The sequence below is a fragment of the Schistocerca serialis genome, chromosome 5, assembly GCF_023864345.2.
Source record: "Schistocerca serialis cubense isolate TAMUIC-IGC-003099 chromosome 5, iqSchSeri2.2, whole genome shotgun sequence".
NCBI classification, from domain to species: Eukaryota; Metazoa; Arthropoda; class Insecta; order Orthoptera; family Acrididae; genus Schistocerca; species Schistocerca serialis.
Window position 1 is genome coordinate 785,458,588 of NC_064642.1, and position 18,898 is coordinate 785,477,485.

At 39.6% G+C, this 18,898-nt stretch overlaps 1 protein-coding gene across 1 annotated transcript in view; it reads right to left on the bottom strand.

Annotated features, from left to right (window-relative positions):
• LOC126482223 (atrial natriuretic peptide receptor 1) overlaps positions 1 to 18,898 on the bottom strand; it is a 1,286,869-nt gene that overhangs the window by 443,300 nt on the left and 824,671 nt on the right. The window contains exon 12 of the mRNA XM_050106202.1: positions 3,455 to 3,556. Coding sequence (XP_049962159.1) covers positions 3,455 to 3,556 — 102 coding nt within the window. The remainder of the gene's footprint in view (positions 1 to 3,454; positions 3,557 to 18,898) is intronic.

The window sequence follows — 18,898 nt, forward strand, 5'->3', positions numbered from 1 at the left end:
GGAGAATAATAAACTGCAAATGGAAACCCACATCCAAAACAATCATCCACTTTGATGCTCTGTAGCGTCGTAGAATAACATTTCGTGACACAAATTCCTATCATCAATTTGTACCCTTAGACACCCTCTACAAACCCATGAAGTTTGTCACATTTCTGGGCCACCCTGTATACTTATTTGCAACCTGTTGACTATTATTTGCTTTACTAGCAGTATATTTGGTGAGTAATTCTAACTCATGGCTCATTTTCAGCATTATATCAGACTCAATCCTTACATTTTTTTCTGAGTTTCTCTCTTCTCATTTTTTGAAAGGTGAAAACTCTTTTGATCAGGAAAGTGTCTCTCAGAAGACATGTATCTTCACTTGCTGTTTCTACTTTAGATGTACACTCTGTTTCCATAGTTCTGTAACATATATGTCAGACCTACTCTTGGACTGCTTATTACTGATACATCTTCTGTGTGAGCAGTCCTACTAATTAACACTCTTTTGAGTTGAATATCATTATGATTTGTGTTCATTAGCTTCATTTTAGTTTTCTACTCGATGGATTTAAATATGAATCTGCACAATGTATTTATATGAGAAGCAGGCATAAAATTTTAATAATCATCTTTGAAGATAAAGTTACATAATTAATGTATTGTTTGTTTGTAGGTACATGTCATCTGTCAGTCCTAGTACACAATGAAATCCCATGCCACAGTACCAGAGCATGCTGCTAGAGGATCCAAAACAAAATGATACAGTCTGCCAATAAAGTACTGTGTGGCAATTAATTTTATGCATTTGAAGAGGAAAATGTTGGTTGCTGTAAGTGTACAGGATCAATGCAGTGACACAGCGGTCATGTGGCACAGATGCAATCAGTATGGTCAAACATGTCAAAGTGATTAAGAACAAATCGGAAGACCATCTCTCTCTGAAGAACCAAGATCTGCAAGAGAATTGGAGGCCCTGATGCTCAAAAGACCACCACATCACATTCAAGGTAATAGTGGAAAAAGTTAAAATCAGGAACAGATCAGTTCTCATCTTCTAATATGATATTTTGAACATCACTGTCATCATCTGCTGGGTTTCATGACTGCTAAGAATCAATCGAAAAGGCCACCAAATTGAGGCAGCAGTGAGATGTTGCAGTTGTGTTACAGCAATCCACATAATTTGCAGAATGTCAAAGAAGTAGTAATAAATTACATTTTGGGACAGTTTGAATTGTATATTTATTATATGAGAACCACCAGTGAAAATACTGACATCTTTTTTAAAATCCCAGGGCATCTCTGGTGTCTGAAAATAAGAGTATAATATAGATGTTTTTCTCAAAAAAAAAAAAAAAAAAAAAAAAAAAAAAAAAATGCACTGGTAGTCCTCAGCTATCTTTCAAGTTATAGGTTCTACTGGAGGCAAGATGCCACCCAGTAAAGCAATTCCTCTACATATGTCTCAGATTTTGGGACCATTTTTATTCATCATGTCAGCCATGCACACTATAGATATAATTTTATGTTCATCTCTCAGAATTTCTTTCAGGGAGTTTGGTTCTTTTCTAGTTCTCAACTATAGCTCTACTATGAGTAACTCTGATATCTACATATTATGTAATATTTACTATTTCCTAATTATGGTAAGAATTGCTTATTTGAAACTGTATAATACAACCATGTTACATTTAATATGTTCAATTTTTGCTACATATTAGTTATGACCTTGTTCAGCTATCATCTGATAATCGCCTAGTATAACCAACAATACCTGATTGTTAAAACTCTGGACAGTTATTCATGTAGATAAAATTATAAGAAGTTCATTGAATAAACTACAGGAAAGGCTCCCACTGACTTATAGCAAACTGACATGTGGAGCAACAATACTCACTGTAGCTTTCAAGCTCTTACCCTTTTTCCAATAAAAGTACACACAAAACAAAAATTTACCTATAACACACATCAACACATCTTTGTGCCAAAAAGGTACTTTCTACATCAGAGTTAAATTTCATAACAAACTTCCCGAAAACATAAAAGCTATTACTGAGGTGAACACCTTTGGAAAATCTGTAAAGCCATATTTACAGCATCACTGCTTTTACTTCACCGAAGAATATTTAAATTTGTGAGGTGTGCTATATAAATATTTAGTGTATAATAGTTAGTAGATAAATACGTGTATAAAGTGTATTATTGTAACCTTAAATCAGTATGCCTAGAAATGATTTTTTAAGCTGTACTTGTAACTTGACTCATCCAGTGTCTTATGCAAAATATGTTTTTGTAGACAACAGGGCCAATAAATACATCACAATACAATGCAATACATTCTCACACACAACCACACAGACACCCAAATGCACACTCCCTTGGCCTCTTTCAACTCCCCACTGCCAGCTACTCCTTTTGTCTCCTGACCATCCAACCATAAATTTCTGCTCATTCTACCTTTGTTAGTTCCAAAAACTCTCCTTTGCCCTTGTAAAATTCCAATCATGCATTCTCATTCTGAAATTTTGTCTCACACATGATCTACCACTTAATGGGCTTACTGTTAAAATTGGCATCTCAGCCTGTCATCCATCCTACCATCCTTTTCAATTCTATCAGTCCCTCACCCTCACCAACCTGGTCTTTCATAATCTTACAATGCTAACTCAGACCATACTTAGCAGCCTCTACTCTTTTCGCAAAATCCTTTTACTCTGTGACCACAACTTCACGAATACTATCACTACAATAGAAACTCTTTGGTCTTCCACAGTTGGATCAGCATTCCCAGCACCATCTGATGAAGCTATCAGAGCTAATCTTGTCATATGCCCACAAGGGATTCTGAAACTGTCCCAGCTTATCCTGTCTTATGCCTGCATGGGATTCCCTACAACCAAGGAAAAGCCTACCATTCTGATCCAATCACATCTCAACCCCTTACAGCTCCCCGATCATGCCTCGCCGATTTACTCTGCCTTCCACATCCCCAATGTCAAAACTCTGATTCCTGCATAAATCTCAGTACTTTCTAAAGGACTCACCTTTAGCCCCATACTGTACTTGTGAAGACATTTATTTCCTTTACTCATTATATGCTCTTTTCAAAAGAACCATCGTGGCATTTGCCTTGTGCAATTGAAGGAAATAATGGGAAACCTAAATCTGGATGGCTGGACAGGGATTTGAAACATCTTCCTCCTAAAGTCATGTCCAGTGTGCTATTTAACTGTTGCCTATACAACTCTTAAAGTTTATATTTTTAATGTAATGATAGTTTCTTTCTCAATGGAAAGCCTTAGAATTTTTATTGTTTTGAAGCACATGTGGCATATCAGACAATCTACACAAGTCACCAAATTATCAGTCTATCTGCATTTATCTTCATTGAAAATTATGTCATACAAGTGAAAAGTACATCATAGAAACTAAATATTTTTGAGGTAATGCATAAAAAGTTACTTACCTTGTAAATGCCAACTGTAGTGTACACATGTGCTGACATCATAGTATTGCAGGAGACAATGGATCCATGGGAACTATTAATTTTGTCTGTCAGCTCATTTGTCTGTGAGAAATAATAGAGAGATGGATACACATAAAAATTATTCATGTTCTGTAGACTTCTTACACTGGAATTGCTTCTAACACCATGTTTTGAAATATACTGCAGTAATTTATATGCAACCACAATAAGCAGAATGCAGTCATATGTTTATTTGTCATAACACAACATTCATTGCTTGGTGATATTTAATAATCCACTGAAATTTTGTTTCCATAGAATCAATTCAACTGAAGAGTAAAAACAAATTAATTAAAACTCTACTATGCACAGAAAATTAAAAATATTTATTCACATATATACAGACGACTAATTCATATTTTCTTACCTAACACTTTATATTCCTATGAATATTCATGTTTTGAATTCAACTGTCATTATAAGGAACAAAATATGGATCCCATTGCACAATTCTGTCAGAAAAAAATAAAATTTTTGGAATACTATGAAAACTGTACAAGAATACTATATGTTCAGTTTGTCATTATTGCCGTAATTTTTAACTGAATTCAAACTCTAAGATTAATTTACATTCTTTTAGTCTTCTTTATTATATGGATACACTTGATGCAATTCAAGGAGACATTTATCTTACTAGTTACTGTAACAAAATAAACACATGAAATTGTCCCCTTAGTGGAAATGGGGGAACATTACAAGATGGTAAGGTACCAACCATTCTGAAGGAAAACTACTACATAAGAATACTCTCTATTCCAAATAGCTTCAGAATAAAACTATTTGAAATTCACAATATTTTTCATGTTGGCCAGTTGGATGTGCAGGTATTAGTTATGTATACAGAAATATATGCACTTCTTGTGCAAATGGGATAGAGTTCTGTGCCCTACCTTCCCTGAATTTGCTCTGATTTAATACTTCCTCCTTCTCCTGTAATTAGATACTGACCACCCTGTCAAGTATCTTTGTAAATTCCACAAATTTACAAATGAAATCTTCTTTTGTACAGAATTACAAATACTGGAACAATTTACTACTGTATTTCCTATCCTGTTTTGTAACAACACAAATATTCAAAAAGCAGTAATAGCATATCAAGTACCAGTATATAAACATTCATTGTAACAAAAATGCGTGATATACTTGTATGTTCACTGAGCAAGGTGGCGCAGAGGTTAGCACACTCGACTCACATTCGGAGGCAGTCGGTTCAAACCTGTACTCAGTCATCCTGATGTAGGTTTTCTGTGCTTTCCCTAAATTACTTCAGGTAACTGCCGGGATAGTTCTTTTGAAAGGGCGCAACTGAGTACCTCCCCCATCCTTCCCTAATCCGATGGGACTGATGACCTTGCTGTTTGGTCCCCTCCCACAAATCAATCAACCAACCAACCAACCAACCAACCAACTTGTATGTTAAAAATAACTATGGTTTATTCAGTGAAGAATACTTTTTTAGAACAGTACTTTTTAAAAAGACTGACATGATCTGTGAATATTTTTCCTGTTCCCATTGTCTATATATGTTGCATCAGGACAAAAGGAAATTAAGTAGAGATAACATTCATTGAGCAGCTGGATGATGTGCAATGAACAAAATTTAGGAGAGAGTAAGCAAATTTAGTTTATAAAAGTTATTTGCTCATTGTTCTGGGAAAGGGGCATGGGGGGGGGGGGGGGTTTCTGAGCTGTAATGCAGCCCCATTGTGAGTGCTGTTCCAGGCATGGGATGAGTTAGCTGACATTTGTAAGCAGCTGGAGATCACCCTGTTAAGCAACTGTAAGCTGCTGCAAATGGGTGTCTTGGCAGGGCTGCTGAGGGACACCAACCACAGATATGAACATTTCCTCTTTTCCATAGATAAAGGAAGTACAGAATCTGTTAACACAGGTCCAGTTGACTGTGAGTGGTATGTCAGTAGTAGGTACAGGGGTGTGTACAGGGGAAGCAGGGACCTGAGAGATCTCAAGAGTATCACATTCATCCCTTAACCAACAAGTATGAGGTGCTGTATCTCACTGAAAATCAGCTACTATGACACACTAGGAATCCTGTTGTCTCTCATGTCATGGGGAAGCAAATGGAAGAGGGTAGAGATCTGTAATCATCAGCAGTTCAAACATACAGAAAAACAATGTTATTTGTCAGAGGGATGACAAACTTATGGGAAGGATCTTCTAGTGCACTCTTTGTGCAGTCTGTGTCTAGAAACCCTATTAAACGCGTAAGGGGCTTTTCCAGCAGTCATTGAGCAACCAGCATATAATCACGTGCAGATATAGGCCCACATAACAAACAATGCCTGTAGTCCGTGCTCCAAGGTGACTGGTCAAGTGACTGGCAGAGAAGGTTGAGAACTCAATCCTATAAATCCTATAAATGGGTCAGGGCTTCAATATACGACAAATGTTTCTAGCCAGGTGGATGACTGCATTGCACTCAAGGTTTTTTTTGTGATAGCTGTAAGAGAACATAGGGTATAAGTGTATGATACAGTGAAATTCCTCCTACAGACGAGAATATCAAAATCCTAGTGATTATCTGCCAGAGCATTTGCAACAAAGTGCTAGAATTTGAAGTGGTCCTCAAAAGGAGCAAAGCGCACATAATACTGAGTAGAGAAAGCGACCTAAATTCCAAAATTCACAAGAGTGGGGTAAATCTAAGGGTATATTGAAAGGATAGGCTAATTAGAAGTGGAAATAGTGTAGTCGGCACAGCAGACAAGAAACTGAAATCATGTGAGATCGAAATTGAAGTTGTGTGTGAGCCAATTTACACTCAGTATTAAGGCTTGGGATAGATTTATAATTGGATCCTTCTACTGACCAGCAGACTCATCATCCAATGTATCCAAAAATCTTTAACTACCTCATATTGCCAGTGGGTATGTTCTCTAGACATATTGTCATTATTAGAGGAGAGTTAGTTTGTCCAGTGACTGAATAAAATAATTACAGTTTTGAAGGTGGAGGTCATGGTAAAATATCCTGTGAATCAATACTAAACGCCATCTCTGAAAACTGTCCAGAATAAGTAGTTCTGAAGTGCAGTCAAGATGGACTATATCAGATCTAATTGTCAGAACAAACCCTGATCTTTTTGAGAATGTCCATGTTGAAATTAGTATTAGGGACCATGAGGTAGTTACAGAAAGAACAACTGCCAAAGTACCAAAGCCAACTAAAACAAGAATAATGATTTATATGTGCAGTAAATTAGATAAAGAGGCAGTAGTATCTTATCTCTTGAAGCAACTTGAAACATTTAGCTCTGGGTGGGTAGGTAGGAGCATGTAGAGCAACTATGACTCATGTTTAAAAATATAGTTGAACAAGCATGTATGCAGTAAGAAATATATCTAGCAGAATAGCTGATAATGACAATGACTCTAAATGGTATGCAACCTTTGTAAAGAACCTTCTAAGTTAATGTTAGGTGTAAAACAATGAATAGGACTACAGATAGAAATACACCAAATGAAACACATTTCATTGTTGAAAGGGCAATGCAAGAAGTCTATAAATACTACCAAAGCAGAATCATCAAAAAGCCTCTCACAAACTCAAAGAAATTCTTATCATATGTAAAGGCTGTCAGTGGGACTATTGTTAGTGTTGAGAGACACTCTAAGGATGACACAGGAACTGACATTAAGGACAACAAGAAACAAGCAGAAATACTGAATTCAGTTTTCAAATGTTCCTTTACAGAGGGAAATACTTGCTACCCCAGTATAATTCTTGCATTACTGCAAAGATGAGTGAAGTACTTATTAGTGTTAGTGTCACTGAGAAAAGAGCTAAAAATACTAAACTTAAACAAGGAATCCCTGTCAGATTCTATTCAGAATCTGTAGCTGAGTTACCTAGTATTTTAACACATCCCTTGAACAATGAACTGTGCCCAATGAATGGGAGATAGCAAAGGTCACACCCACTTACAAGAAGGATAGCAGAATTATTCACAAAACAATCATGCAGGCTCACTGACATCTATTGTTATAGAATCATGGAACACACACTGAGCTCAAACATAATTAAGGGCCTCAAACAGAATTACTACATTCATGTCAGCCAGCATGGATTCTGAAAAAAATCTGTTGCACAAAATCTAACTTCTATTTTTCTCACTTGGCTACCTGAAAGTATGAATCAAGGCAATCGGGTAGATGTAGTATTTCATGACTTCCAGGAAGCATATGGCTCCAAACCATATCAATGTTTATTAAAATGAAGTATGATCATATGGAATATCACATAAAATTTATGACTCGACTGAGGATTTCTTGATAGGGAGGACGCAACTTATCTTGGACAGAGAATCATTGACAGCTGTAGAAGTAACTTCAGATGTAGCACAGGGAAGTGCATTGGGAGTCCATCTGTTCATGTTGTACTAAAGAGAAACATTCCACGTAGGAAAAATATATCTAAAAACAAAGATGATGTGACTTACCAAATGAAAGTGCTGGCAGGTCGACAGACACACAAACAAACACAAACATACACACAAAATTCAAGCTTTCGCAACAAACTGTTGCCTCATCAGGAAAGAGGGAAGGAGAGGGAAAGACGAAAGGATGTGGGTTTTAAGGGAGAGGGTAAGGAGTCATTCCAATCCCGGGAGCGGAAAGACTTACCTTAGGGGGGGAAAAAGGAAAAAAGGATGGGTATACACTCGCACACACACACACACACATATCCATCCACACATATACAGACACAAGCAGTCTTTAAATACGTCTGCTTGTATCTGTATATGTGTGGATGGATATGTGTGTGTGTGCGAGTGTATACCCGTCCTTTTTTCCTTCCTTCCCCCCCCCCCCCCCCCCCCCCCCCCCAAGGTAAGTCTTTCCACTCCCGGGATTGGAATGACTCCTTATCCTCTCCCTTAAAACCCACATCCTTTCGTCTTTCCCTCTCCTTCCCTCTTTCCTGATGAGGCAACAGTTTGTTGCGAAAGCTTGAATTTTGTGTGTATGTTTGTGTTTGTTTGTGTGTCTGTCGACCTGCCAGCACTTTCATTTGGTAAGTCACATCATCTTTGTTTTTAGATATGTTCATGTTGTACATTATTTATATGGTGAACAATATTAATAGCAACCTCAAACCTTTTGCAGTTCTCTACAATGAAGTGCTATCTGAAAAACTTGCACAAATTTTCAGTCTGGTGTTGATAAGATTTCAAAGTGGTACATAAACTGGAAAGCTCCTTCTATTTTTCAGAAATATAAAGTACTGGACTCACAAAATGCAACAACATACTATTTTAATACTGCAACATAAAGGAAACACAACAGAAATTTGTCATCTCATACAAATATCCGGTGTTACAGTTTTTAAGGATATGAAATACAATGATCTCACAGGGTAGGCAGTTGACAGACTTCCACCAGTCCAATACTGGGAAAATGCAACTAGCCTACAAAGGAGATTGTTTACAAAATACTTGTGCAGTCCATCTTAGAACACTGCTCCCATAGAGACTGTGAAGACAAGAATAAACTGGTGGGCAGAGGGTTTTAAATAATCATTATTCCAATTCCCAATTTGTAAATGTAATGGAAAAAACCCTAATACACGATGCAGTGGGGATTACCCACTGCCATGCACTTCACAGTGGTTTTCAGAGTATAGATGTATGCATAGAATATGTGTAGGAAAACAAACTATGCGCAGTAGGGTAGCCTGCATAATTGTCTGTGGCGCATGTTATTGTACCAATATCACTATGTGTAAGGCTCACACATAGAGGCAGGAGATCATTGCAGGTATTACTGATTTTGTTGATTCTAAGATGCTAATGTTGAATTCATTTCATAAATTATGTCAGTTGGAATATTTGAACTAACCTAAGAAGAAGTCAACAACAGTCGCAACTCACTCGCAACAGTAGGTAAAAATTCATTCATCATACTCTGCAGATCACACCAAGGAGAACTTCAGGGATATGGAACAAATCATGGTATTTATTAAATGAGGCAAAGACATCATAGAAGCTTAATATGTATATTTCATTACCAATAAACAATCACCAAACTGCCTAATGCCATTCACACTTACACCATATAAATGTAATCAAGTAAATTAGTAATAAAGTTGGTACTTTGAAATATGCTACTGTCTCCTCAGTTTTATTCAACAGCTGCTGTTTATCAGCTGTTAGTATCTTAATATTTACTTGATTAAAATGATATTTGTGAAAGTATTTTTTACATCTACAAATACTATTTTTCATACTACTACTACTACTTGCCCTTTAGGTAACATAAATTTTCGACCCTCAATTTAGATATACAGATAATTTTTAGAAATAGACTAATGAGGTATGTTTTTAACTTTCTTTTGAATGAAGCAGGGATTATCAATTTCTGGCTTTATGTGAGAGGTGAGCATGTTGGCTATCTTGCCACCACAGTAGATAAACCCATTCTGAGCCCTAGGCAGGGAGGCAAAGTCTATATGGGTATTATTTATGTGTCTTGTATTGTGGCTGTGTATATCACAGTTTAGTTGAAATTGATTTTTAGTAACTGTGGAAAAAAACCACTAAAGAGTAATAGATTGAGAAGGCAGTGTAAGTTCTCAAAGGTACTTAAAAACGATCTGAGCTGTATGCTGAGGTTGTATTTGGATCCTTGATTAGTACTCTCATGTGATCAGCAAATATTACTTTTTCTTTTATATCTAAAAACAGAGATGATGTGACTTACCGAACGAAAGTGCTGGCAGGTCGATAGACACACAAACAAACACAAACACAAAATTCAAGCTTTCGCAACCAACGGTTGCTTCATCAGGAAAGAGGGAAGGAGAGGGAAAGACGAAAGGATGTGGGTATTAAGGGAGAGGGTAAGGAGTCATTCCAATCCCGGGAGCGGAAAGACTTACCTTAGGGGGAAAGGAGGACAGGTATACACTCGCAACACACACATATCCATCCGCACATACACAGACACAAGCAGACATTTGTAAAGGCAAAAAAAGGCCTTTACAAATGTCCTCCTGTGCCCGTGCATGCGCGGCCGGACATGGGCGTGCGTTAGAGTGTATACCCGTCCCTCCCTCCCCCCCAAGGCAAGCCCCTCCGCCCCCAGGACTGGAACGACTCCCCACCCTCCCCCCGCAAACCACACCCCATCCCTCCCCCCTCGACGAAGCAACCGTTGGCCGCTAAAGCCTGAATCCCGCGTGCATGCCTGTGCCTGCCTGTGTGTCCATCGACCCGCCAGCGCCCCTGCCCGGCAAGCCACATCATCCCCGTTCTTAGATATATTTTCCCCATGTGGAATGTTTCCCTCTATTTTATATATGAATTAATAGAGGGAAACATTCCACGTGGGAAAAATATATCTAAAAACAAAGATGATGTGACTTACCAAACGAAAGCGCTGGCACGTCGATAGACACACAAACAAACACAAACATACACACAAAATTCAAGCTTTCGCAACAAACTGCTGCCTCATCAGGAAAGAGGGAAGGAGAGGGAAAGACGAAAGGATGTGGGTTTTAAGGGAGAGGGTAAGGAGTCATTCCAATCCCGGGAGCGGGGGACAGGTTTTACACCGGGGGGCGGTTACAAGGGTAGGAGCCAGAGGGTAGGGAAGGTGGTTTGGGGATTTCATAGGGATGAACTAAGAGGTTATGAAGGTTAGGTGGACGGCGCAAAGACACTCTTGGTGGAGTGGGGAGGATTTCATGAAGGATGGATCTCATTTCAGGGCAGGATTTGAGGAAGTCGTATTCCTGTTGGAGAGCCACATTCAGAATCTGATCCAGTCCCGGAAAATATCCTGTCACAAGTGGGGCACTTTTGGGGTTCTTCTGTGGGAGGTTCTGGGTTTGAGGAGATGAGGAAGTGGCTCTGGTTATTTGCTTCTGTACCAGGTCAGGAGGGTAGTTGCAGGATGCGAAAGCTGTTTTCAGGTTGTTGGTGTATTGGTTCAGGGATTCTGGACTGGAGCAGATTCGTTTGCCACGAAGACCTAGGCTGTAGGGAAGGGACCGTTTGATGTGGAATGGGTGGCAGCTGTCATAATGGAGGTACTGTTGTTTGTTGGTGGGTTTGATGTGGACGGACGTGTGAAGCTGGTCATTGGACAGGTGGAGGTCAATGTCAAGGAAAGTGGCATGGGATTTGGAGTAGGACCAGGTGAATCTGATGGAACCAAAGGAGTTGAGGTTGGAGAGGAAATTCTGGAGATCTTCTTCACTGTGAGTCCAGATCATGAAGATGTCATCAATAAATCTGTACCAAACCTTGGGTTGGCAGGACTGGGTAACCAAGAAGGCTTCCTCTAAGCGACCCATGAATAGGTTGGCGTACGAGGGGGCCATCCTGGTACCCATGGCTGTTCCCTTTAATTGTTGGTATGTCTGGCCTTCGAAAGTGAAGAAGTTGTGGGTCAGGATGAAGCTGGCTAAGGTAATGAGGAAAGAGGTTTTTGGTAGGGTGGCATGTGATCGGCGTGAAAGGAAGTGCTCCATCGCAGCGAGGCCCTGGATGTGCAGAATATTTGTGTATAAGGAAGTGGCATCAATGGTTACAAGGATGGTTTCCGGGGGTAACAGACTGGGTAAGGATTCCAGGCGTTCGAGAAAGTGGTTGGTGTCTTTGATGAAGGATGGGAGACTGCATGTAATGGGTTGAAGGTGTTGATCTACGTAGGCAGAGATACGTTCTGTGGGGGCTTGGTAGCCAGCTACAATGGAACAGCCGGGATGATTGGGTTTGTGAATTTTAGGAAGAAGGTAGAAGGTAGGGGCACGGGGTTTTGGTGGGGTCAGGAGGTTGATGGGATCAGGTGAAAGGTTTTGTAGGGGGCCTAAGGTTCTGAGGATTCATTGAAGCTCCGCCTGGACATCAGGAATGGGATTACCTTGGCAAACTCTGTATGTAGTGTTGTCTGAAAGCCGATGCAGTCCCTCAGCCACATACTCCCGACGATCAAGTACCATGATCGTGGAACCCTTGTCCGCCGGAAGAATGATGATGGATCGGTCAGCCTTCAGATCATGGATAGCCTGGGCTTCAGCAGTGGTGATGTTGGGAGTAGGATTAAGGTTTTTTAGGAAGGATTGAGAGGCAAGGCTGGAAGTCAGAAATTCCTGGAAAGTTTGGAGAGGGTGATTTTGAGGAAGAGGAGGTGGGTCCCGTTGTGATGGAGAACGGAACTGTTCCAGGCAGGGTTCAATTTGGATAGTGTCTTGGGGAGTTGGATCATTAAGAGTAGGATTAGGATCATTTTACTTCGTGGCAAAGTGATATTTCCAGCAGAGAGTACGGGTGTAGGACAGTAAATCTTTGACAAGGGCTGTTTGGTTGAATCTGGGAGTGGGGCTGAAGGTGAGGCCTTTGGATAGGACAGAGGTTTCGGATTGGGAGAGAGGTGTGGAGGAAAGGTTAACTACTGAATTAGGGTGTTGTTGTTGCAGATTGTGTTGATTGGAATTTTGAGGTTTTGGGTGGGAGCAGAGCTGGTAGTAGGAGATTGAGTAGATGGGAGAGACTGGGTCTGTGTGCAATGAGAGGAGGTTGAGGTTTGCTGGAAAGGTTGTGAAGGGTGAGTGAGTTGCCTTTCCGGAGGTGGGAAACCAGGAGATTGGATAGTTTTTTGAGGTGGAGGGTGGCATGCTGTTCTAATTTGCGGTTGGCCTGTAGGAGGATGCTCTGAACAGCCGGTGTGGATGTGGGACAGGAAAGACTGAGGACTTTTATTAAGGATAGGAGTTGACGGGTGTGTTCATTGGCTGAGTTGATGTGTAGGTGAAGGATTAGGTGGGTGAGGGCAATGGATTGTTCAGTTTGGAACTGGTATAGCGACTGATGGAAAGAAGGGTTACAGCCAGAGATGGGAACTTTAAGTGTGAGGCCTTTGGGGGTAATGCCAAATGTCAGACAAGCCTGAGAAAATAAAATATGGGAGTGTAATTTGGCTAGGGCGAAGGCATGTTTGCGGAGGGAATGTAAATAAAACTTAATGGGGTCGTTGTGGGGATGTTGTGAGGGTGACATGGTATTAGAAGGTGGAAAGTGTAACACAAATGTCTGCTTGTGTCTGTGTGTGTGCGGATGGATATGTGTGTGTGTGCGAGTGTATATCTGTCCTTTTTTCCCCCTAAGGTGAGTCTTTCCGCTCCCAGGATTGGGGTGGCTCCTTGCCCTCTCCCTTGGGACCCGCATCCTTTCGTCTTTCACTCTCCTTCCCTCTTTCCTGATGGGGCGGCCGTTTGTTGCGAAAGCTTGACTTTTGTGTGTATGTTTGTGTTTGTTTGTGTGTCTATCGACCTGCCAGCACTTTCGTTCAGTAAGTCACATCATCTCTGTTTTTAGATATATTTTTACCACGTGGAATGTTTCCCTCTATTATATTAATATCCTTACTTTTTCTTTTTCTATAGATGATTTTCATGCCTGAGATTCCCTCTACTTTCTGTTATGGAGGTAAGATTGTACCTACGCAAGAGGGACACCAGTACAGTCACAAGACTTTTATTTTGTGAAGTAGAATTTGAAGATCCACACAGCCAAAAGCTATTTAAAAGTTACAGAATGTACCAACAGGATAATTTTTATTGGTTACCTCTGTTTACCCTTCACTTGTTACAACTTGGATTAATTTTTTTGTGGAGAATCCTTTAAAACAGGTAAACTGAAAAGTGACTATGTGTTCCGCTCATTTAAACGAGTCAGTAATCTACTACAGGCCATTTTCTCAAATATTTTTGTAAAGACTGGAAGGATGACATAAGTTTGTAATTAGAGGCAGTTTGCTTATCTTCAGTTTTGTGGATGGATGTTACTCCAGCATATCATGTGAAACCCAAATCACATTTTTCTTATGACATATTGAAAACTTTGGATCAAGGCAGTATTTCTTGATTTACAAAAACCATCTGACTCAGTATCACATCTATGATTAATGTCTAAAGTTCAGTCAGATGGAGTATCAAGTGAAATTTGTGACTGGATTGAGGACTTTTTGGTAGGGAGGACGCAGCATGTTATTTTGGATGGAGAGTCACCGTCACATATAGAAGTAACTTTGGTGTGCTGTGACCTTTGCTGTTTTTATATTATTCTCGAATCAGAAACATACAAATTTATAGTAGCCATACACATCAATATATATATATATATATATATATATATATATATATATATATATATATATATATATATACAAAAATTGTATTTATATTACATGTGCCCAGTACTTTACAACCTCCAAGGCGCTTGGAGTGGCTTGCAGGAGATCAATCTTCGTGCAGGATGTAGGGCACTTCCGTAATTCCAGCCTTGCCTTCTCTGGTGAAATGGTGAGCTTCTCGGACGTTCTCAGGAGGCTCTTTCGCGATCTCAACCGTTGCTGTGGTGGATTATGTCTGTGCAGTGGATGGGCACTTTCCTGTTCCACTTTCAGTCTCTCCTTGTTGGCAGCCACTGTTCTGCGTATCCATGGTGGCACTATTCCAGCCAGGCAGTAGAGTTTATCAGTTGGGGTAGGTCTTAAGCAACCTGTGATCAACCTGCAGGTTTCGTTGAGAGTAATGTCTACTTTTCTGGCATGAGGTGACCTGTACCAGACTGGAGAAGCATATTCAGCAGTAGAAAAGCACAGTGCCATTGCAGAACAGTGAATAGTTTGTGGATGTGAGCCCCACTGTGTCCCCGCTAGTTTGCGAATTAGGTTGTTTCGAGCGGTCAGGTTTCTCTGGCGGCTGATCCTTTCACACCAGAAACATCATCTTGGTCCTTTTCAGGACCACAGTTGACCTTTGCTGTTCATGTTGTATATTAATGACCTTGTAGACAATATTAACATTAGCCTCAGACTTCTTGCAGATGATGCTGTCATCTGTAATGATGTGCTGTCTGAAAGAAGCTACTTAAATATTCAGTCAGATCTCAATAAGATTTCTAAGTTGTGCAAAGATACTGGCAACTTACCTCAAATGTTCAGAAACGTAAACTGTGCACTTCACAAAATGAAGAAAAGTAGTATTCCATGTCTACAGTATCAATGAGACACAGCTGGAGTTGGCCAACTTATACAAATACTTGGGTGTAACACTTTGTAGGGATATTAAATGGAATCATCAATTAGGCTCAGTAGTGGGTAAAGCACATGATAGAAATTGGTTTATTGGTAGAATACCAGGGACATGCAATTAGTCTACAAAGGAGATTACTTACAAATCACTTGTGCAATCAATTCTAGAATATTACTCAAGTGTATGGGACTCATACCATATAAGACTAACAAGGGATACTGAACATGTATGGAGAATGGCAGCATGAATGGTCGCAGGTTTGTTAGACCTGTGGAGAGCTAACAAAGTTTCATGAACTGGATTCAAGTGATGACTCTAGGAATATACTACAATCCCCTACTTATTGCTCACATAGGTATCATGAGGACAAGATTAGAGTAATTACAACACACACAGAGGCATTCAAACAATCATTCTTCCCATGTTACGTACATGAATGGAATGGGAATAAACCATAATACCTGGCACAATAGAACGTACCCTCTGCCATGCACTTTGTGGCGGTTTGCAGAATATGGATGTAGATTCAGATGTAGGTTAAGTCTGGCAGAATACATACTTTGAATCATTATTGTCTGCAAAGATAGCTTGGCAGTAAGCCTGTTGAGTCAGCATAATATTTTAATATTCTGTTAAGAGTATCATAGCAAGCAGAATCAATACTTCTTAGTGACCTGATGAATTCAATAACCTCTTTGGGGGTTGTATTCTTTAAACTAGTGTCTGTAGGTGGTGCATGCAATATCAGCACAAGAAAATCTAATGCATCTGTATTCAGTTGTTAATTTTTGGGTAGAGGGTTTGCCCCCACTGTAAGGTAGGAATCATTGAACTTTGTGACTAACGATTTGAAGGTGCCACCATTGCTGTCAAGAGTATTATCTGGGGCTCAAATGCATTTTGATGTCTAGTTCTATTCCTTATTTAATAATTTTTTAAATAGTTTTTGCCTTTTTCTTTGAGTGTTTTGTTTATTCATTGAGTTACATAGAGCTCTCTTTTCCTAGCATACGTTAGTTTTTAATCCCAGGAGTTAAATACCTTCTATCATTGCTTTTGTTCAATTCTGGTCTTATTGTTTTGGAGGAAAACAAAACTCAAAGTGCTGTAGGAAAATGTATAAGAAAGAGTTTAGTTTTCCTTCAACAGAGTATGCTTTATAAACTTCTCCCCACATTTATCTCAAAACTTTGTGATCCAGTCATTGTGTATGATTCTCTGATATGATGCTTTCCTTCAATGATCTGTACCCAACTATTTAGTATGTTTTATTTTTAGCATTTTACCATGATGACTAGATAAACCATTGATTATAGGTTGGACATCTGCATCACTGGAGGATGTTGGGTCTGAGAACAAACTGTTAATAGCTGTCCTTCAGTCCTAGAAGGGAATTTTGCTGTGGAAAATAATCCAAAGCAGGATGTCAAAACTCTGTGCGCACTTAGTCACTACTGCTGACAGAAAAATCAACATTTTCCAGTTAAACTGTTTCTAGCTGCTTGTTGAAACTTAATATACCTCCTCACGGTGGCTTGTAAATTTTCAGTACTACAGGTTTGTATGTCTCCTGATTCACTATTGTGGTGCAGCACTCATTGAGTTTTTCAGCATAGTATTTGTTAACTGCTAAGGGCCTATGACTTAAGTCTATTTTTTGAATATATAGCCAATGCTCATTTCTTTCTATTTGTTCTACAGTGACATGATATGAATCCATTCAATTACAGTGACTTCCAGGTTATGTTCTGATATGCATAACAAGTCTGCTGACATTCCATTTGTTCTTTCATTTTTATGAATGGAAATGAGAAGTTCATCTTTTTATTTACAATGTTTATTATGCATTGATGAAAAGACTGAGTACATATTCTTTAATATGCTTGGCTTTGTTCAAGCTCAGGCTGGTTACTCAAAAGTGGAAAAGAAAAACCCCTGGAAATTCCAGGTATGAGGAGGAAGATGGTATCATAAGAAGATCCTGACAAATTAACAGCAGAACAGGGCAGGTGGAGGGTGGGGGGTGGGGGGAGGAGAGTGTAGGGAGCATATCAGAAAATGGATTTCCTTTCCCCATGACTGAGACATACTAGCTAACAAACAGTAGTTTAACCACAGTTTTTAGATATTGATTGTACAGAGGAAATATTATTCATATAATTAACATACTTTTTAAATATCAAGCACTTTAAAATTCATGATTTATAAACCTTAATAATATTAAATATAATGCTAGGTTAAAAAAACCTAAGATTTTCCATGTAAAATCTAATTCACTGAGAATTTCAGGTTTTCTAGAAAAATCATCACCCTGAAGTTGCAATACTTTGGAGTGCTAGTAGCTGTATCAACTGTAACAATACTTATTCCAAAGCTCTGGATGGTCCAGGAAGGATCATCATCAATGTTATGAAAAGGATAGATTGCTACTCACCATAAAGATGACATGATGAGTTGCAGACAGGATCAATGAAAAGACAATTACACATTTAGCTTTTTGCCAGAGTCTTCTTCCAAAAAAAAAACACAAACACACATGCACAGAAGCAAACAAACCTCTCATAGATGTGACCACTATCTTGCCGCTCTGGCCAGAAAGCAATGGTGTCACACTGAGCACAAGTAGCAATCCAGAGTGGTGTAGGGAATGGCGAGGGATAGCAGGGTATGGATGGAGGAAGGGGAGTCAACACTGCCTGGCAGAGCATACAGGTACTAAATATAGCCAGACAAGGCTGCCAGACACAGTGTCGGGAGACCACTCTGCCAATGTACCCACCAGTATTTTACCCCTTCTCTGCTCCTCTTCTTTTTCCAATCTCCATTTACCCCCTCCCCCTCCGGCCCCCTCACACCCACATAGCCTCCCAGTGTTGCACCTCACAGCCTTGTCTGGCTACCATGTCATCCCTGCACATTCCACAGCCAGCACTGGCTCTTCTACCATCATTCGTATCCTGGTATCCCTCCCCCTCATCCAGAGGATTGTTGCATGCCTTCAATGTGACACCACTGCATGCTGGCCAGAGTGGCCAAAGGTAATGGTTACGTATGCAAGGCGTGCTTGCTTGTGTGAATGTGGGTGTGTCTTCTTTACTGGAGAAGGCTCTGGATAAAAGCTAAACATGAAACAGTCTTTTTCTTATGCTTGTCTGCAACTCAACAGTGTCAACTTTACTGTGAATAGCAATTTACCCTTTTCATAATATTGCTGATATTCTCAAGCTCTTTCTGTACTAAAAAGTGATGGTGAACTTGTTCGTAATCACTGGAATAAGATGGGCGCTGCACTGGGACTAGGTGCTTCTCACAGTTAGCCAT